Source organism: Pleurodeles waltl, chromosome 11, assembly GCF_031143425.1.
Source record: "Pleurodeles waltl isolate 20211129_DDA chromosome 11, aPleWal1.hap1.20221129, whole genome shotgun sequence".
Classification (NCBI taxonomy): Eukaryota; Metazoa; Chordata; class Amphibia; order Caudata; family Salamandridae; genus Pleurodeles; species Pleurodeles waltl.
Window position 1 is genome coordinate 865,513,365 of NC_090450.1, and position 22,936 is coordinate 865,536,300.

At 41.8% G+C, this 22,936-nt stretch overlaps 1 protein-coding gene across 1 annotated transcript in view; it reads left to right on the forward strand.

The window, feature by feature from the left end:
- The first annotated feature begins 6,239 nt into the window (after window positions 1-6,239).
- Window positions 6,240-22,936, forward strand: part of LHFPL7 (LHFPL tetraspan subfamily member 7) — a 70,989-nt gene continuing 54,292 nt past the window's right edge. Inside the window, exon 1 of the mRNA XM_069212702.1 lies at window positions 6,240-6,449. Within this exon, the coding sequence (XP_069068803.1) occupies window positions 6,240-6,449 (210 nt within the window). The remainder of the gene's footprint in view (window positions 6,450-22,936) is intronic.

A 22,936-nucleotide genomic window follows, 5' to 3' on the forward strand; every position in this document is an offset into this window, starting at 1 on the left:
TGAAACACACCGTGCCTTATAAAATGTGTATGCTGCAAACGTTGAACTAAAAATGATTTAAAAGTATGTATCACTAAATGTATTCTTAGGATCAGGCTGTAGTATGTGTAAAGTGAAGGCTCATAATACTGAGGCGGCAGGCCCAGTTACTTTTCAGGAAAAAGTGGCTCCTAATGGCCTCAGGTAAATAGACCAGGTCCTGTAAATGGCTGTGTTAATTATATGCGACGTACAAATATATTAGAGGCTCAATCAGTACAGAAGCCTACGTGATGTTTATTAGTGTCAGATGAGAAAGCTTTCTCATAGTTGGAGAAAATGCATAGTCAGTCTTAATAGAAGTATTGTGGGGCTACAGGAGTGGTCAGTGGACAGTATTCATGTTTGTTGCATCTGATCAAAGCAGTATAAAGAAAAGGCCAAGATATGTTTTTTAATCTAAGGCCATTGGCCTTACACTGAACTTTGCAGAATGGTTTCATGTTGCAGTGTTTCCTGTTCCAGTCATAGCTGGAAGATATCCATATTCAACAAGGTATTTGGATTTCAATCCAAACCGAAAGGTAGTTTGTCAAGAGCATGTGCTGGACCCTCTACTCGACTGCGGTTTGATGGTCACTACATTGTGACAAATCTTTCTCCAAAAGAGTATTGATGGATTGTTATGGGGACGATGTACTTGCATCTGTTTTTAGGGAAGAGTAAGGCATGAAGGACCTTTATAATAACAAACACCTTTGGGTACTACCGCATCTGCAGCCACACATTCAAAACACGTTTCCTAGTATTAGGTCTAGAAATATCCCTGTAGAGTCATGACTCTAGCTGATATTGACAGAGTATTGAAAGAATTTTGATTTGGTGCCTTTTCTGGTGACAATCCACATGCTAATACTTTAAGAGGCCTGGCAGTTACCTTTCCTTGCTCTATCAGATTAGGATGTATCCACCCACTTTTGAACAATCAAGTGCTGGACTGCTTATCGGAGTCTCCCAAAATGTCAGTATAATGATGGTAAGTTAAAGTTAAAAACTAACAAGATCCCTAATGTCTTGTTTTCTTTATCTCATTATGATTGTAAAAACAGTGAACCTTTGATTATCAGTGTATATTTCTGCCTGAGGTGGACATGCAAGTAATTATGTTGTGCTGCTTGAATCTCAATTAGATTATGCTCAACTCAATTTTCCGAATGAGTTTATAATAATATCTGGTGCTTTCAATTCCAGAATGATGGTCAAGTCAAAGACTCACTAGATGAGTGATAGCATCAACTGTGTAATATTATTATAATGTCCCTTCTGCTTTTCCTTTTTGAGAATGGATTTACGTGATGCATAGGAAATTTAGGCTGTTGAGCAGATGAACTAACAAATATATTCTTGCTCAATCAACATTATCATTACATTTCCACCCTTTAATCATGAATTACGATCTTGTTTGAAGAGTATAATAAATGCATTTAATTTACATAAATGTATTTTCATGGTTTCATAGATGTGAGGTATGTATTTATTTTTGTTTGTGGTATTTTTATAGAGTGGACCTAGCTAAAAAGCATCGAAGTGTCGCACAGTGTCAAATGCAAAGATACTGTCAATAAGAAATTGAAGCAGTAGGTGGGCTCTAGAAGCAGATGTATGCTGTTACTGAATCATGATGTAGTGTTCTTTAAAGAGGTCCATCTTCCTTCTTTCCTAAGTTGGAGCAGGATTGTGAGACAGGTGCTGAACAGGCCTTTCATTCCACCGGGCTTTTCCTCAGTGGGCTGAAGCCATGTGGAGGTCTGTCTTCAAACCCCAAGGCCTCTCCTGATCCCTCTGTCACTTTCCCCAATTCCCTCATATTAATTTTGGCAGGCACATGAACTTATCAACCAGATGTGTGGGAGTACTGGTCATGATGGCTTTGTACATGATGCAGCTGGTTTACAAGATGGTGTGAGCCACAAAGGGAAGCCAGTAGAGTTCCATCAGGATGAGGGGTGATGTGGGCATATTTCTTCCTGCCTTGGATCAGAAATACTGTACCATGTAGGATGACCTTGGGAAAGGGGGCAGTGTGAAGTCTGGGCAGGCATGGAGCATTGGCACCATGAAGTTTCAAGAGTGCAAGACACTGAACAGCACTTCTGAAATTGTTTCCTCGGAGGAATGGTTTTACTTTCTTTGGTAGAGAGCTGGTATTTCTTTTCTTGGCACTATGGGGGTTATTCTAACTTTGGAGGAGGTGTTAATCCGTCCCAAAAGTGACGGAAAAGTGACGGATTTACCACCAGCCGTATTACGAGTCCATTATATCCTATGGAACTCGTAATACGGCTGGTGGTATATCCGTCACTTTACCCTCACTTTTGGGACGGATTAACACTCCTCCAAAGTTAGAATAACCCCCTATATTCCTTGATGGTGAGGTTTGTGTTTAAGGTGAATCTAAGTGACTTCCTGTTGACTGAAAGTTGAGGTATGAATCCATTCAGATCCATGTCATTGAGCCAGGGTTGAAATAGTTGTTGCTTCTTGTCTTGGCAAATAATAATTCTGTGTTGGTGAGTTTAAGCTTCACACACTTTTGCATCCTGAGAGTGATGATTTTCGTGAGTATGTCGAGTTGGCTATGTAATTTTTTATATTTAATGTGCATGATTTTGAGCCAATTCACCCAGAAAATGATTGGTCTACTAAGGTGCTGTCTATTCATGCTGAACATCTAAACAACAGATATGCAGTGCCCTCTTGGGCTGTCTTTTTTTGTTTTACCTCTCAATTACATCATTAGCTATTATAAGGTAGTACAACAAGCTCTTGTGGTATTTAATGGACTAGCCGAAGGCACCAACAAAAAGAACCAACAGCAAAATGAATAGGCAACTTATACTGCTGCACAATGAAATAACTAGTTCTGAATACTTATATAAAAGAGGAATAATTTGAGAAATATACAACATATATTGAAGAAGTAAAGAAATATCACTATGTGATAAACACTCTAGGATTAAAAACAAACAATCACTCAAAGATGTAGTTAAGGAGCAAAGAAGGACCACATGCTTAAAAAATGCCAAAAACACCAGGTGTACTAAACAAAGCGGGACATTCACGGATGTTGACACCCTGTTGTGAATGTGATCTGTGAATGTATGTATGTGGTATTGTACATTGCTAATCTATCCAAAAAACAGTGGAGGGTCAAAAGGTAAAGATACAGTCAAAGGGTGTTCTTGAAAAATTGGCCTCCCAATTAAAGATCAACCACGATTCTCAATGTTGCTGCTGTTTTCTTTATGCTCTTCTTATGAGCCATTCACTTCTTCCATTCAGAACAGAAGTATTTTGTAAAGCAAGCAGTCATAATCTTCCATTACAATCACTCCTGGGATTTTTAACAAAATACTAAACAATTTTATCATAATAAATAGCATCTGACCAATCTACATTCCACAACTACAAAGAGTATTGTCCATCATCATAGTGTCTTTCATAGCCAGTCATTTAAAAACACGCTTTCTAGAATGCCATAAAAAGTCAATCATAGCAATCATAGAGGTCGGTGTTTTTCATGTGAAATATTTCAAATATATTCTAAGTATCTCAGAATAATTGTAAATATGAGAATAATTAAATTGGCATACTAGCATGAAGCATTAACATTATAGGACATAATGGTGATTGTGAAAAATGCCAAAGCTAATGATTGGGTAAAATGTCCTGATAAATTCAGTCATTAGAGGGAGTCACTTAATAGGTAACTAACTCAGAAAAGCACAACTGGTTTGATGTAGGAAACGAACAATTCATAAATTGATGGAGTCAATAAATATGTAAATTACTTACGCTTCATTTCATTGATCTTGTCAGCGACAAAATGGACTGATTTTCAGTTAGCCAATCAGAACAATCATGGTAAGCTGATGTGAATCCAAATAAGGAGAAAATGTAGTGAGTGTATGTTCAACAAGCTAACTTGTTAGAGTGTATGTTCAACAAGCTAACTTGTTAGATTGTTATACATTTGCAGTTATCTCATTCAGGCCCTTATTACGAGTCAGGCAGTCATGGGACCGTCAGATTCGTGGTGGCGGTCGCACCATTGCCAAAGCAGCGGTGCAGCCTCCACATTATGGCTGTGGCAAAGCCCCCACGGTCCAACCCTCGGCACCACCAGGTTGCCGCCGATCAACAGCCTGGCAGTGCCGGCAGCCTTAATCTGCCAGGGCAGGGCTACCCTGGGGATTGTGAGTCCCCTCTCCACCGGCTTTTGCATGGCGGTTCCACCGCTATGCAAAGGCTGGCTGACACGGGGTGCTTGGAGCCCCATGGGGACCCCCTCACTGCCCATGCACTTGGCATGGGCAGTGTAGGGGACCCCATGGACAGCCTGTCACGCTTTTCACTGCCTGAATTACAGGTAAAGGTTGAGGAATATAAAGCAACTTTCGATGCACAACCAACAAACCCTTACCAGCTCCTTTGGGTGCACACTGACCCTTGCTCACAGAAGGAAGAGTCCACCTGATCCTAGCAAACAAAGCATTGTCTCTCAGGGGTGTCTGCAAAGTGTTTGGTGACTGACTTGCTCAGTGTCCACTGGCTGGGGCACACCTCACTGTTTGTCTGGTATGACTAGGCAAATTGTAAGGGTTATTAGTTTGTCAAGATGCAGGTAACACCTCGTTACTCATAGAAATAGCACAAAAGTTTTGGGTCCTGCATGCTGAAACAGACAGTGGCATCAACCATTGGGCACAATGTAATCAAGGACCAGGCTTGAGACAATCCAAGTCCTGGGCTAGCAACAGAGGTTGAAATGGCGATAGTTCCAGAACTGCTTGAGCTAGAATCAACATTCCAATGGCCACAGAATTGGAGTGCCCTCCTTCAGGTACCCCATAAAACCCAGACCAAGGAATGAAGTTAAGGATACCACAAGACCTCTGGCAGCAAGAGGAAAGTACGCACAAGCTCACCTGAGGAAACAAGATCACCTTTGATGGAAGAACTTAGGGCCATATGTACAAACACTTTTTCCCATAGACACAGAATGAGGAAAAACCTTTGCTACATCTGGCCCTTAATTGCTTTTCCCGTAGTCATCAGTGTTGTCTTGTAGAGGTAGATGACTCCTAAACTGCTGATTGGAGTTGAATTTATTCTTGGTGTGGTCGTAACCGATGTCTATCACAGGTCCTCTCAGGCTCTGAGAGGACATGGCTAACAGCCAGCGGGGCCAGTCTGACCCTTTATTCCATCAGGCATTTCACCGGAGGGGCAGGAACATTTTGTTGGCTGAATCTGTTAAGGTCATAACTGCTGCAGGTGTCTCTGCATTTTCAGCAGTTCCTGCCATTTATTGTAGAAGACACAAGGGGTCTTTGGTGAGAATGAAAGGATTGGAGGGAGGTGGAAAGAAAGAGAGGGAAGTGGGAGAAGAGAAATAGGAGGGACGAAGAGATGGATGGATCGAAAGAGAGAAACAGATCGAGAAGTGGTAGGGTGCAATGCTGATTTGAGTATTTTTGCCAGGGTTGCTTTTTCCTTGAAGTTTCACTCAAGATTCTTCCATAGGCTGGCAGGTCTTCCATCTTAAAGCTCCTAATTGAGGCACAAACCTATAGTCCACTTGCTTGAAAGGGTCCAATATCCATAACTGAGAAGAGGTGAGAGCAAGGGAGTGTCAGAAGTAAGGGCGAGTCTAGATATGGAGTATTTGCACATGACTTACACTTTGGCTTGTTGCTTCTAATCTTTAATCAGACCCTTTGAGTGGGTTTGGTTCCCCCCATCTCAGACACCAATAATTGCTTTGATATTTTAAATAGGCAACCAAATGTTACCGAGTAACTACAGACCAATATCTTTGTTAGATGAGCCATGGAAAGTACATTTTAACAGTATTATAACAACATTATTATACATCACCTCAGGCATCTGTGTCTGTAGAATGCAATGGACTTTTGTTAATCCTGTGAATTTAAAGCCACAAAACTCATCCTTAACCAAATGACCTTGAATTAGTTCAAAAGAGCACTCCGTATAGCCATATTATGTAAAATAACACTGGTGTTTTCCCTTCCTGGAGCCATGTGAGAAATGTGGCTGGAAAAGTATTTAAAAGAGACATTCTCTTTCTTAGATTTCTGTTGGTAGGTATGTTATTTCTGGACTTTCATATCATTTCTTTTTATTATCAGTGCTTTTTCATTTCCTTTGTTTTAGGAATCTAGAATCTTGGACTCCGAATGGTGTCGTTTATGGGCCTAGTTTGGCTAATTCTATCTCTTGGCCTAGCTTGCGTTTCTGCACTAAGTCTGACATCAGCTGCATGGTTCATCAACAAAACTGTATCGTTTGGGATTTTTATCCATTGTAATGGACCAACCAAGTTTCCCTGTAACCAGACATGCACAGTGTACAGACGATTGGATGACATTCCAGATGTTGCTTGGCAGGTATGTAAAGTATATTAAATCTATGAAAATCTTCAAAACTACATTAATAATCTTTTTGGGGAAAAATTGGCTTGCATCTCACCACATTATGAGTTTATAGAAATAGAAATTTAAAACCACAGCAGTAAAGTCATGCACACAATCTTATACGAGAAAGAACATGTCATAACTCCCAATGTGTTGTCATTGTTTGTTTATTTGTCAAAGGGCCTGATTGCGAGGCTGGCAGTCCTTGTGGCACTGGTTGGACTGCCGCAACTATGGTGGTCCGAACGCCTCATTATCACCCTGGCAGGTAGACCGCCCTAAAGACTGCCATCCCCATCAGGAACATGGTACCCAACGTGGTGACTGTGGTCTGAGTTGTACTCAGTCAGAGAGGAGCTAAACTCAGCGCTGCCTGGCTGATTACAACTCAGCTTTCTGCCAGCCATTTCATGGCAGGGCCCCCACCATGGAAAGAGTGGCAGAAAGGGTGTGCTGGGAGCCACATTGTGGGGGCTTCCCTGCCCAGCACCATCGGAACGCGCGCTGTCTACTTTGCATTTTGATGGTGCTGGAGTGCTACAATATTTGCCTTGGCTCCATTAATATCGTAGCACTGTCCCCACCGGCCAGCCTGGCTAACCAGCAGGAACATTGTAAACCACTTGGGGGCGGGGGTGCCACCGGTATGACAGTGGAGTCCTCCCCATGGCTTTGGCAGTCCACTTTTAAGACCACCAAAGTCATAATGAGGCCCTTAGTGTTTTATAAAACCCTGCCTTGTGGCAGCGACCACTTCGTAACACTGTTGAGGATGGACGAGAGGTTATTGGGTAACTCTATGCCTAATAATAATAGATGATGAACGGGAATATCAAATGCTCAAGTCACCTGCTTCCTGATTACTGTGCTACAGTTTTCCTCAGTGTTTACTGGCCAAGACCCTGTGTCTGGAAAGGCGGCGGTGGGGTAGTTCCAGGAGTTTCACGGAGGGACAGGAAAGGCTATATTTTGTACATTTGTTTCTTGAACACACCCAGGGTCCGGGAGATCTGGGGATGATACATTAATGAAAATGCCTCTCAGGATTGTTTTTGGGCAATAGGATGGCCCTTCCTGCAATAAACCTACAATGCAGGCATCCTTGCAACTTGCCACAAGAGTGTCTGCATTGGCGCTAGGCAGCCAAAAGTGCACCAGTGCTAGAAAAGGACAGGAACGCACCGTATAATGGTAATAACAGAGCATAATTGCCCTTTTATGCAGAGCAGCAAGGTGGTTTGCTGTATCATACTGCTTGAAAGAATGATAAATCTGCCTCAGTGTCTCTAGAACCTGGTCTTCGGGGCCAGCTAAATGGATAAACTAAATGAATAAGCACCGCGGAGTGTCTGGGTGGTTCTTGTAGGCTTTGGACCTGCTGTAATTTTGTTGGTAAAGACAGCATGCCTTTTGGAAGGTGTAACCTTTTGTTTAGAAAGGTAAAACCTTGGCCACTATATCCACAGGTTTGCAATTTATGTATTGCTTTTAGAAAAAAAAGTTAGGGGCATGGAGTGCTTTATTGCCATTGCGACCTTTCTTCTGTGCTTAAGTGCTTAAACTTTTGTTGGGCTTCTGCAGTTTTTTTTGTTTTTTTTCTGAAGTAAATTTTATGAAATTTGTTTAGTCATCAGGGTTTTCCACATCAGTAGATGCCAATGTCTGAATTACTGTAGGACTTGCATCTGTGTTCTGAAAGATTTTGTGTTCATTATCTTTTGGTATGTTGGTGAAAGAAAGTCTGCACTTTGCTGCTATTAATTGATCAACTAGGTCTTGCTGTCTAGAGCACTATGTGTGGATGTCTGCTGGTATAATGATCTCCATGGTTTGAACTGATTTTGTTTGCAAAATCTGGTTCCCCTGTAGTAGTATTTTGATATCATTTTTTTTTAGCTCTTCTAACAACAGTTTTGAAAAAATGGTATAATTGGCAGGCTGTTGAGAAAGGGAGCACAAGTCCATGATCCTTTCCTTTGATTGACCTTGTCTTGGGTCCATTTTACCATAATTTATTCATTTTGCTGTCAGTTGCAGCTTTTCCATTACGCATTTTATCCAATAGGTTTACCTGTCTTTCTTGCATTAATAACGGGTTTTACATAGATGTTATTATTCCTTTCACTGCTGCAGTCATCTGGTACCAATTTGCCTTTTCATCAAGTCTGCAAAATTGAAGACCTCTGTCATGGTCAGAGTTTGAATGATTGTAGGACATTGGGCTCAGGGTTGATTGAGGTGAAATCTTACTCAAGCAGCAACTGCAATTCCTGTCAGGGTGAAGTCACAAGCAACCCCAAATTAACCTGGGTCTGGCCCTCTGGTAGCTTGGCACAAAAGCAGTCAGGCTTAGCTTAGAGGCAATGTGTAAAGTATTTCTGCAGCACATAAAAAGTAATAAAGTGAAAACACAACACAAGAAAAATCCCATGCCAATATACAGAAACTTAGAGTAAAATGTAATAAATTATTTGAGACCAAAATGACAAAAATCCAATCATTAGAAATGGAGATATACAATTTTAATGATTTAGGTAAAAGTAGTGTTTAAAAGCACAAAGCGCCAACTGTGACTATGTGGTCAAGCCAAACCGGTAGAAAGACACAAGCTCAGGTCGACCACGACTGAGCGCGGGCTGGATATAGGGACTGCGTTAGGCCTGCTGAACAAACTACCTTAAATCCTGGTTGTGGAGTGTTGCGATGTCCTTTGTCAAGGATGCATGTGCAGTGGTGATTCGGGGCTATGTGAGGTCCTTTGTCAAGGATACGTCACGCAGCAGCAGTTCTGAGGAGCTGTGGGGCTGCAATGTGAGGTCTTGTGTTGAGGATACATCACGCAGCAGCAATTCTGAGGAGCTGTGAGGTCCTGTGTCAAGGATGTGCCATCTAGAGGCAATTCCAATGCAAGACTGCACGGCAATGTGTTGTGCCGCATTGGTTGTGCTTGGCCCACAACTGGGCTGGCACAACACCTACTGGCCTCCTTCCAAGAGTCCAGGACTGGGTGGCACCAAATGGGGGCAAGGCTCACAACAGACAGAGGCCAGGTGCTAGATTCAAGATGGTTGGAGCTTTTTCTGTCCCTGAGGCTCTGATCAGGAGGCCAGCCAACTAGTCATTGAATTTACCCTGGTGGTCCTCGATTCGGGATGCAGGTACCGTGCTTTTAAATCAGGCAGCAGGGCAATAGAGTAGCAGTCCTTCTTGCAGCAGAGCAGCACAGCAGTCCTTTTGAGTCTTCCACAGGTCCAGGAATGTACTAACGAGTTGGATATCAGGGTCCAATATGTATACTTAGTGCCAGCTTTGAAACAGGGGAAGTTTGCCCTGGCCCTAGCGTGCCTGGGGGCACAAAAGACTAGTGGGAAACCCTTTGTAAGTGTACTGAGGCAGAGGCTTTGTGATGTACAAGTGTGGTAGATGACAGCTCTGCCTCCCATCAAGTAATATGTGGACCATCCTGCCAACGCCCCTGTCCCCCTGCCATTGCCTCTTCGTTTCACTGTCTGAGAGCAATACTTTGAGACCAACTGCCGGCTAAACCTAGTCATGTGTACCAGGATACAGGCTACAGCCTCCAAATATTTGGTTCAAGAAAATACCAACTTTCTAAAAATGTAATTTTCAGAACTGTGACTCAAAATCCAACATTACCATTAATTAAGGTTTTAAATTACAATTACTTAGAAGCTAAACTTGACATTCCTATCTGCTCCCAATTGAAAGTTATCACTTATTAGCTACAATAAGGTAACAGCACGGGGAAGCCTCACAGAAGCCAGGCGCTCTAAAAATCTGCATAAGATAAGACAAGGGAAGATAATAAGGTGACCCCATGTTATCCTATGGGAGAGGTAGGATTTGCAGTAGTGACAAATACATTTTGGGCTTTCACTACCAGGACATGTAAAAGTTAAAAGTACATATCCAACTTTTTATTTTTAAATACACTGGACCCTGCCCTATGGGTTGTTTAGGGCTTACCCTGGTGGTGAACTATACATTTTAAAAGGGAAGGCAAATGGTTTAATTTGCCAGGTCAAAATGGCAGTTTAAAACTGCACCCACAGGCTACAATGGAAAACCTGAGATGTTTAAAGGGGTACATACATGGATGCCTCAATAAGTTCTGAAGGCTCACTAGTAGAATTTAATTTACAGTCCCTGGGTACATGTCGTACCACATTACTAGTGACTTACAAGTAAATTAAATGTGCCAATTGGGTGCAAGCCAATTTCACCATATTTAAAGGAGAGAGCATAAACACTTTAGCACTGGTTAGCAGTGGTAAAGTGTGGTGAGTCCCAAAAAAATCAACATAAATGGGTTAACAAAACAGTGATTATGAGGCATTTGTCTCCCAAATGTCTAGTAGTTGAGTCATTGTTAGAGATGCTAGTAACTCCAATAACACACGTCGGCTGAAAACGCGACATCTTCTCTGCACCACAACATACTGAGACGTATTAAGCACCAGCGTATTTTTTAAGAAAAAACCTTATGCGTTTCGGAGCTGGCGCTCCTTGATCACAGGTTGTTACAAGTACCTGATTCCATTGCTTATTTAAAGACCACCGCCATATTTTTTCAAATCTAGTTACAAAATAAACAAAGGACTAACAGAACACTACTTTTCTAGAAAAAATGTAAGCCATCTTTGAATGTACTTGCTATTTCTTCTAATATATTGTACTATATATTGTATTTTCTACTCTATTTCCATCCACAAAAAAATATGTTTCCCCTTATAAAAATATAAACATAACAGAATAATCAAAAATAATTAGAAAAATAATTAATAAAATACATTTATCAAGCTACCAATATAAATTTGACTTAATTCTACAATATCACACCCTCATAAATAAATCTTAAACCTCCATTTAGCATATCTCTTGCACTGCAAATCCACAAAATATTAATGAAATTTATATAACACTATTAAAAGAAAAAGTTAATTATACATCACAGTTAAGGTCTCCTGTTCTCCTTCTGGCCTTGATATAATATCTCTTTTGCATCAGTTGTATCTAAATATTTCAACAAAAACAAAAATACAAACAATGTTGTTATATACATGCACCAACTTGAAACAACTTCCCTATTATCAAAAAACGATATTATTGTATATTTATACATACACAATATGTATTCTCCTGTGTATCCTTTACACTATACGCAGTATGACAGCTAAAATCATCCTAAATGTACCGATAATTCCTAATCAAGGTTAAAGCCTTCAGGGGACATTGTTCTGTATTTAATTATATATTTAAACTCCAATCTTCGTAATTCTTGTTCTCTAATTCCTCCCCTTATATTTAGAGGAACATTATCAAGTACACAAAATTGCAGAAGGCTACTATTTGTTCCATGACATTGTGCAAAGTGTCTGGCTATGGGATTTCTGTTATCCTCCTTGTATATAGCCCTCATTTGTTCTAATATTCGTTTCTTTGCTTTATGGATGGTACTACCAATGTAACATTTAGCACATGGGCATCGTAATGCATAAACGCAAAATTCAATATTACAATTAAGATGTTTCTTTATCACAAAAGGTTGAGTAGATTGGGATAATCATATTTGTTTACAATTTTTACTACCTTTACATGCCTTACAAGAGCCACAGATAAAAAAGCCCTGTATTGATAACTGTTTCTGACTCTTAATGGATTCAAAAAGACTGGAGCATAATTTGTCTTAAAGAGATGCACATCTTCTAAAGGTAATCTGAGGTCTTTCCCCAATTACCTTTACCAACTTTTCATCCAACTTTAATTTATCCCAATATTTATTCAATATACACCTTACTTCTCTAGCTTGGTCATTATAGGTTGTAATAAACCTGATAGGTTGAATACCTTCCACACTGTCCTTCACCTTTGGAACTAATAGTGTGTCACGCTCCATCGTCATCACTTTTCCCAACTTATTATCAATAAGGTTCCTAGGATAACCTCTCTCTTGGAACCTTATACTCATTACCTGTGCTTCATGATAAAAATCTTCATTATCAGTGCAATTCATTCTAGCTCTCAATAATTCTCCATATGGAATACTCCATATGAGATTCTTTGGATGACAACTATTGGCATGGAGTAAACTATTTCCTGCTGTCTTTTTGCGATGCAAGCAGCTTGTTAATCTCATATTTCTAACCTGCAACTTGAAATCCAAAAATTCTGTTTTGGAACGGTGTATATGAACTGTGAATTTAAAATTTAACTGGTTTTCATTCAAGGATTTTACAAAATTCAATGCCTCTTTTTCACTGCCGTTCTAAATAGAAAAAATATCATCTATGTATCGGGTCCACAAAAGTGCATGCTCTTCAAATAAATCCATATTATACACTACCTGTTCCTCCCACCAACCTAAAAAAAGGCCTGCATAACTAGGAGCAAAGCATGTTCCCATCGCTGTCCCTTGGGTTTGACGATAGATCTGGTTATTAAAGATGAAAAAATTATTCATTAAAAATATTCTAATCATGTGCACTAACATGTCAGTATGTTGTAAAAAGGAGATGGATCTTGCTCTTAAAAAATTTCTAATTTCTGTGATACCCAGTTCATGCGGGATGCAGGTGTATAAACATTTGACATCTAAACTGAGCATCAGGAATTGTTCATTCCAGACAATACCTTCAATCCATCTAAAAAAATCACCAGTGTCCCTAATATAAGAAGGTAAGGCTTCAACAAACGGGCGAAGAAAAAAATCTACATATTTAGATGTATTCTCTAATAGACTTCCTCTAAATTAAACAGTTGGTCTACCCGGTGGGTTTGTTGGGTCCTTGTGTAGTTTTGAAAGTAGATTAAGTAGTGGGAGTTTAGGAAAATCACATTTTAAGTATAAATATTCATTTTTTGTAATGATTTTTTTATCATACAATTTTGTAATTTTTTCAAAAAATCATTATTTGATCCAAGATACATTTGTCTATGGAGAATTATTGGGAGCTAGAAGGAATTGCACTGATAATGAAGATTGTTATCATGAAGCAGAGGCAATCAGTATAAGGTTCCAAGAGAGAGGTTATCCTAGGAACCTTATTGATAATACGCTGAGGAAAGTGATGTTGATGGATCGTAACAAACTATTAGTTCCAAAGCTGAAGGACAGTGTGCAAGGTATTCAACCTATCAGGTTTATTACAACCTATAATGACCAAGCTAGAAAAGTAAGGTGTATCTTGAATAAATATTGGGATATATTAAAGTTGGATGAAAAGTTGGTAAAGGTAATTGGGGAAAGACCTCAGATTACCTTTAGAAGATGTGCATCTCTTAAAGACAAATTATGCTCCAGTCTTTTTTAATCCATTAGGAGTCAGAAACAGTTATCGATACAGGGCTTTTTTATCTGTGGCTCCTGTAAGGCATGTAAAGGTAGTAAAAATTGTAAACAAATACGATTATCCCAATCTACTCAACCTTTTGTGATAAAGAAACATCTTAATTGTAATATTGAATTTTGCATTTATGCATTACGATGCCCATGTGCTAAATGTTACATTGGGAGTACCATCCAAAAAGCGAAGAAACTAATATTAGAACAGATGAGGGCTATATCCAAGGAGGATAAAACATATCCCATAACTAGACACTTTGCACAATGTCATGGAAAAAATAGTAGCCTTCTGCAATTTTGTTAATTTTGATAAAGTTCCTCTAAATATAAGGGGAGGAATTAGAGAACAAGAATTACGAAGATTGGAGTCTAAATATATAATTAAATACAGAACAATGTCCCCTGAAGACTTCAACCTTGATGAGGAATTATTGGTACATTTAGGATGATTTCAGCTGCCATACTGTGTGTAGTGTAAAGGATACACAGGAGAATACATATGGTGTATATATTGACATACAATAATATCGTTCTTTGATAATAGGGAAGTTGTTTCAAGTAGGTGCATGTATATAACAACGATGTTTATATTTTTGTTTTTGTTGAAATATTTAGATACAACTGATGCAAAAGAGCTATTATATCAAGGTCAGAAGGAGAACAGGAGAAGACCTTAACTGTGATGTATAATTAAGTTTTTCTTTTAATAGTGTTATGTAAATGTCATTATTATTTTGTGGATTTGCAGTGCATGCCGATAAGAGATATGCTAAATGCAGGTTTAAGATTTATGTATGAGGGTGTGATATTGTAGAAGTAAGTCAAATTTATATTATTAGTTTGAAAAATGTATTTTTTAAATTATTTTTCTAATTATTTTGGATTATTCTATTATGTGGATATTTTTATAAGGGGAATCATATTTTTTGTGGATGGAAATAGAGTATAATATATAATATGTAGTACAATATATTCGAAGAAATAACAAGTACAATCAAAGATGGATGAAATGTTTCCTGGAAAAGTAGTGTTCTGTTCGTCCTTTGTTTGTTTTGTAACTAGAGTTGAAAAAATATGGTGGTGGTCTTTAAATAAGCAATGGAATCGTGTACTTGTAACAACCTGTGATCAAAGAGTGACAGTTCCGAAACGCATAAGGTTTTTTCTTAATAAATACGCTGGTGCTTAATACGTATCAGTATGTTGTGGTGCTTAATGCAGAGAAGATGACGCATTTTCAGCCGACTTGTAATATTGGATTTATAAGGGCTCACTACCCTGCTGAGTTGTGCCGCATGAAAGAGGCCGGAATTTAGCCGCTTGTTATCAGTGGATGCTAGTAACTCCTCATCAGGAATGTCATAGTGGCTAAGTAAATATTTGTTATTCATGCATTTCATTCTTTGTATTGAAATCATGTATTATACTTCTGCTTATTTTGTTGACACCATAATCCTTCCCAGTTATGAAAAGAGAAAGAACAGAGGCCTTTGGGGACGCAGTCGGAAAGCTGTTCTTTTTAGATTTTCTATCCTGGATTGGATCACATTATACCTTTTAAACAATTGTTAGAAGTGAGAGGAAGGCATTAGCTCTCTGGTTTGTAGACGTGTCATCTTTATAAGCTTTGTTTATGGATTTCTTGGTTGTTCTATTTTGTTTTGCTTTCTCCGTTAGTGTTTTAATTTGGTTTGCTGGTTATTCAATAGTTTTGGAATTAAGGTAAAACTGGATTGCGTTTATTTATGTTTGACTTTGTAGCTGCATTTCACATAACGATGCCAAGCTACCTTGAGTCACAATGCCTCCTTTTCTCTTATATCGCTTTTGTGATTTCTGCTGTAGTAGAATTGATTTATAGCTCCTGCTTCCGTGGAGCTCCATCATTTGTTTTTTGTGGTCGTTTTTCAATTTTAGATCGTTCTAGATTTCATTGTTTTTTAGTCTTCCTTTGTTGGCGAACTAGGTGGCCTTGGGCAAGTAACCTACAATAGAATATGATTTAAGCTGTGTTAGTCACCTTATAGCCTGATTACTGATTTAGGATATTATTTTGTTTTTTGTTGGGTTGGTCTTCTATATTAGGATAAAGTAGGGGCATATTTATACTCCGTCTGCGCCGATTGTGCGTCAAACATTTTGACGCACAATCAGCGCAAACGTTGCCCCGTATTTAAACTTTGACACCCGAGCCCGCAGACGACTAAATTCCGCTGTGTGCGTCATTTTTTGGATGCGGTAACCCGCCTTGCGTTAATTATATGCAAGATAGGCGTTCCCGTCAAAAAAATGGCTTAAACGGCCGTGCGTCGTATTTATGCTTTCGGGCAAAAATGAGGCACGGCCGGGAGGCGGAGCCAGAAAATGACGCAAAGCCCGATTTGCGTAAAAAAGTAACGCCTGGGTCAGGGCAGGCGTTAAAATGGGGCAAACACACCTGTATTTAATCAGAACACACAGAACAAACAGCAGAGCAGCAGAGCAGCAACAGGGAGACATGGAGGTGATACTAATCTAGCGTGCACGCAGACGCAGAGCCCAGCAGCAACAACAGCAGCTACAACAACACCAGCAGGGACCCCAAAGGCAGCACAGAAGGCAGGAGAGGATATTCCGCCCAAGAACAACCCTTCAGGGCCTCAGGGAACACGACATCATACAGAGGTACCAGTTGAACTGGAAGGCCATTCAGCAGCTGCTGCGAAACATTGAACAGCAGTTGGCCCCCACTTTGGTGACACCCCGCACCATCCCAACAGAAACAAAGCTGCTTGCCGTACTTCATATGCTGGCAAGTGGCTCTTTTCAAATAACTGGTGCCCTGGTTGGTGGAATATCACAACCATCATTCTCCGCCTTTTTGCCCAAAGTACTGGACGCCATCATTCGACTGACACCCCGCCACATCTGCTTCCCTAACACACTGCAGAAGCAGCAGGAAACTAAACAGGGGTTCTACGCAATCAGTGGCTTCCCACATGTCCTTGGTGCAATCGACTGCACATATGTACGCCTTGTGCCACCTGCTGCAACTGAACACCTCTACCGCAACAGGAAGCACACACATTCCATCAACGTGCAGGCCATTGTCGATCACCGGGGATTGATCACCAACATCGTGGCTAAATATCCTGGGAGTGTACATGACTCATACATCTTCCGTCACTGCACCATCAATGAACACTTCCAGGATGGACGGTATGGCAATAGACTACATGTTGGTAAGTACAAAAACCTACATATATATACACACTGCACAGCAACCCTCTAGGACACACAACCACAACAGCAACATGTGAACAGGAACACACTGAGGTCGTAACATCGCTAGCCATGTTTCTTAAGTCACCATTGAACCTGTCACACATTGGAATTTACTGTACAGCCTAATGTGAAGACGTCAATGAGTGTGGTTGCCGAAATGTCACCTTGCAAATTGTAAGTGTCCCAATGACCTTTACATTAATACATTGCCTAAGTCTAAAGGTATGGGATGTCCAAGGTACTTTGATATGAACGTGTTAACAACACTTTCAATTTTAACTGTGCATGGAACTATCATCTCACCCCCAGTGAAGACACACGGACACCTGTATCACATGTCACAATGCTAGGGATGGCACACTGTACTGCAAATCCCAAAACATACTGCTGACAAACGGTTAGCAGACAAACACGTGTTTAGCCAAGGAAACAAAACAATGCAGATGGTATAGCCTACAAGCATAGGATGTCACATTAGTACACAAAAGAGTCACAGACAACACAAGACAACTACTGCCATGAAAGGTCTTTTCAATAGTGCCATCTACATCAATAGGATCCCATTCATTTTCTCTTGCAGCTGATGAGGGGTATGGCATCCAGCCATGGATTATGACACCATTTGGCAACCCGAGTACAGCTGCAGAGCGTGCATACAACGAGGCCCATAGGAGGACACGCAGCATTGTCGAGCGGACCTTCGGCATCCTCAAGTCAAGGTTCCGCTGCCTCGACATCACTGGTGGTAGCCTCCTATATTCCCCCGAGATGGTCTGTAGGATCATCCTCACATGTGCAATATTGCACAACATTTGCATCAGAAGAAACATTCCCCTCCTGGAACCAGAGCCACACATGCCTGAAGAGGAGGAAGAGGAGGATGCTGGCCTGCAACAGGAGGGGGAACTACAGAACACAGCTGCTGGTATACGCAGGCGGCAACAGATTGTAAATAATTTCTTCTGAATATGATCACCTTCACCACTTTAGTTAACTAATTTAAATAAACATTTATTTTAATCACCATATCATGGTCTGGCTATTCCTTTTTACACACCTTCATCTCTACTTATCAGAATAAGAGTGTTGCTTCATGGAGCATTGCTGAGATACTGAATAGGACACGGAACATCCCAGAGCTTATGTGATGCCTAACATACAATGGTCACATACACACACACTCTTAATTACATATATCATGTACATATCTCCTTTGAAGGCCAATAGCAGACAGTAGGCACATTTCAGTTATCTACTGCACAGTTGATATGTCACATTACCCAGAGACAGATTTGTTGTGTAAGTGCTATTTATTGAAAAGTGTTGTAGTGCTATATGTACATTGTCCATGATTGTGAGTCCATTATAGTGATATCTTCGAGTGTGATCCAACACAAGGGTTTACCAAAATGCGTTTGTAATGCTGGGGTTGCTGTTTCAGACAGTGCAGAGGGACAGACTTAGCCAATGAGTAGGAGAGAGACAATCACTGGGCTGGGTGACAAGATATACAGGGGTTAGCAGAACAGTGCTTGAGTACAGTTGTTGTAAGACTGTCATGTTTCAAAACGCAGGACTGTGGTAATAGTTGGCCATGTGGCAGGGACTAGTGCTTCCGGGTACTTTTCCGTGCGAATGTAATCTGTTCCATGTCTTCTTCTTCTGATGTGTGTGTTGCCTGCTTTGTCCTTGTTGTTGTTGGTTGTGAAGGGGCAACACACACCTCAGTGTTAGAAGACGTGGAGTCAGACATTCCAGTCTCTGCTCCCTGTGAAGGTCTTAAGGGCAGTACTGCTGCACGGAGGGCCTGCTGGTTCTTGAGAATAGCAGCCACATCACGATGGTAGGCAGCCAGGTCGGCCCTGAGGGGTTCAATGTTGCATTCGTGCACGCGTTGACAGGATTGCTGTTGTAGGTGTTGGGTCAACTGTATTACAGCTGTGTTGATTTCCTTCTGGGATTTCAGCAGTTCCTGCAAGATAGATGTTAGGGCTTGCATAGCTGCTGCCTGATCTGCAGATGACATCATGCACGAACGCATCCCCTCAAGGCTGGCTGCCATATTTTGTATCCCCACCCGCACCTCCTTGGCCACCTCCCGCTGTACACCAACTACAGTTCTCTCAAAGCTGGTGCCAGTGTCGTCTGAGTCCTCAGCTTTATTGGAGCTGGCAGGTCTTACAATTGGGGTGGTGGGTGGTTCCTCTGCGATAGCTGCTTGTTCTGTGCTCCTCCTTGTGACTGAAGGTGGGGTCTGGAGGGTTTCAAGGACCTTTTGTATAGTCTCCTGGGGAATGTTTATCGGCTCGTCATCCATGTCATCAGGGAAATCTGGGACAGGCATATAGGCAGGAGATCCATCTTCCTCTGCAATGAAACAGGGTACAATTAGTGTGTCTGTGTTGTGATAATTTTGACGTGACGTGCCTGCCTTTTGATGAATTCACTTTGTGATCTTGTTTTGTATTAATATCTGCAGTCCTTCAGATGGGCATTGTTTCAGGCCTATGGCCCACCTGTGTGTCACATGTAAGTTATTGAGTTATCAGACCTGTCAGCCTCATCGCCTCTAGGTGTTGGTTTATGCCAAATAGAGAATTGCCACCTTCTTTTCCTACTCGACCCTCCGTGTATATCCATTCTCATGGTGAGACCTTTCACTGGCTGTGGGTGTTCTGATGGCCCTGACAGCACACTTAACAATCTGGACCTGCCCCAATCCCTGATCGTTCACATCGACTTAAATGTAATTGACATGTTGCATATCCTATGCATGGCAATGTTATGATCTGATATGGATGTTGACATTGTTAATGGGTCCTGCTGATGTTGGGTAATGTGTGTTACATTGGATTGCCCTGATAGTCGTATCAGTGTCCTATTTCGTCCTCTGACTGTGCAGGTGTATTTCAGTGACCAGTTACATGCGTCCCCTCCTCAATGCTGTTGTCTGAGCAGTATGACATTTGGGATGTTGCCTTGTTACCCAGGCACAGGATGGACCCTGACATATGCAGCATGGGTGTGTTCTTAGTGCTGTGTCGCTCCTATTGTTGTTTACTTTGGCTGATGTTTGTGACAACTATGGGCATTGACATTTGAGTATACTTTGAGTATACTGGGGCCTTTGTCTTGTTTCAGGGGATTGTTGCAGATGTCATCCTCACCCCCTAATTTAGATGTGTATGTTCCATGGGGAGGTTACTGCCATTGGCTACTTGAGCTGCACACAGATCAGAGGTGGTAGTGGCAACTGTTGTCACAGTTACATTGCAGTTGTCGGTTTGGCTAGAGGATTGCTAATAGGGCCCTAGTTAATGTAGGAGGTATGTTGGCTGACGAGTGCCAGGATGTAAGTTTGACGTAGCGGCCTTCCCTCCTGTCGTGCCTTTCCCTTTGCTCCATCTTTGGCATGACAGCATGCCTCCATGGGACTGTTGTTGGTGTTGTGTAATGGTGTGCCCCAGGTCTTCTCAGAACGGGCCATACTCCCATGCCGTGCCCCTTTACCCATGCCACTCCATGTATTAGATGACTTCCATGCATTTAGTGGTCGGTATGCCCCCCCATGCTCACAGTTGACATTATTGCATTATAATTCCCCATGCGACTTACCCTCCATGTGCGTTGTCTCGTGGTAGTCTGCGCTGTCCTGTCCTTGAATCCCTGTGACGATCTTCTCGGGGATGACGGCTGCGACCATCTCCTCCATGTGGTCCAGGGCCTCCTGGTGTGCTGGACTCCCCCCTCCAGTCTGCAGTGCTGCCTTCCTGTTCCTGGCCATCTTTTCCTTGGTCCTGCGTTTGCAGTCATGCCAGCGTTTCTTGCACTCGATGACTGTTCTGCGTACTTCAGCCACACTGTTAATCTTGTCGACAATTTGTTGCCATATAGCCTCTCTCCTACTGATTGGCAACTTTGATGTGACAAACAGTTGGTGCTGGTGTTCCGTCACCTCTTTAACCAGGATTTCCTGCTCCTCTGCACTGAAGCAACACTTTCTTTTCTTCTTAAAAGTGTCCTGGTTCTTGTGTGGCTCCTCCTGGCTGGTTCCTGGTCTGCTGTCATCTTCCTGGGGTCTGTAGTGGCACCTGGGATCCATTTTGGCTCTCCTCTGGTGAAATGGCTGTGTTCGCAGTTTTTTTTTACACTATTGCGTCAAAAAAAACGGCGCATATCCGGTTTGCGGTGTCGTAAATCGACCCACAGTCATTTCCACCGCGTTAACGTCGTTTTCCTTTACGACTTGACGCCGCGGTGTGCGTCAAAAATAATGACTCCCACCTGTTGTTTGCGCCACCGTGCGTCAAAGTATAAATCTGACGCCCGCACGGAGCACCAAAATGGCGTTAGCCGGCGGTAATATTTTTGACGCAAAACTGCACTGCGCAGTTTTGCGTCAAAAAGTATAAATATGGGCCTTAATGTCCTTTTCAGGGCATTATTAGAATCGTGAAAAAAAAGTGCTTAGTGCAGACTGACAAAGTGCCTTGCTCTAGCAGCCTACCCTAACTCCTTTATTAGCCCTTTTACCTCTGGGGCAGATTTTACCTCCCAGCTTTTGTGTCTTTGAAGCTGAAGGCAGTCTCGGTCTGCTCGCTTTATAGTTGGTGGTTGGTGGAACTGTTTCCCGCGCATGTTTTTGTGTGGGGTACTGTGGTAGATTGGAGCAGGTTGTGATGCCTTTTGTGGTGAGCATGTTCTCTCTGTGTTGATTCGATTGGTCTTTTCAGTTTGTTCTCTTTCTGTAGCACAGATGTTCCCTGCCTGAAAGGCAGATAGTTTACAGCACAGGTTGGTTGCAGGTCCATGACTCGTTGACTCTCTGTTTACAATTACTAGCCACCCCAAGCTGCACCGGAGCTACCTTCCTCACAGCCCCTACTCTCCACCAGTAGCTGGATGTTAATGGCCAGGTGCAAAGCCTGGCCCAATGTAGATATCTGTCCTCTGAGGCTCCATCCTCCACCTCCACCTCCACTCTCACCCACCACTCCTTCTCATCCACTCCTCCTGCAGCAGCCAGCTTCCTGATCATGCAGATGGGAGACAGTTGCCTGGAATTGGAGAGAACTGGAGTGTGTATCAGTCAGTGGGTTTGGATTGTCTTACTCCTGGTGCTGGTGATGCTTCGGCCCAGAGCTTCCTAGTTGTAAGGCGATGAGAGTACCAATGTACATAGGAAACTGGCAAAGGAGTACGTTGAGGTATTAAGGAATTTAGCAAGGTAATGATAGTTCCCACAGTTCCCTACAGGGATAGATCTTTTTCTATTGTGCTGCCAAACAGTGGAGCTCTTGCCATCATTTACAGGCTCCTTAGGGAGGAGGCGTGGAGATCCATCTCAACAGTGATGTTCAACCAAGAGACACAATAACTGAATGTCCTGCCGCCCAATCTTTTATGTCAAAAGAAAGTACTTTAATCACACAGCAGAGACCAACTGAAATAGCAAGAACAGGATTATACTCTCCAGGAAGCGTTACACACTCCTTCAATACTCTTTCCTTGCTCTGACAATTCTAATGGTTCAGTCTGGGTATGCTCCTGATGGAGGCAGGAAGATGACCAATTCAGTCTAATAGTCCTCACCCAAGGTAATAACTCAAGACAAGTTTCAGCCCACTTCTCCGCTCTTCTGCTATTCACTGTGTGAACACAGTGGCGAATTACTGTCAGACTAAGAATCAATGGACGACATCAGCACAGCAGGTCTTGCATAGCTGCCCAACGTCTTAAGCCTAGCAGCACAACATCTTCAGCAGTTGCTGCCCTAAGTGCAAACCTGGGCCCAGACAAGTCAGCTGCAGCCTCCGGGCTGATTCATCAGTCG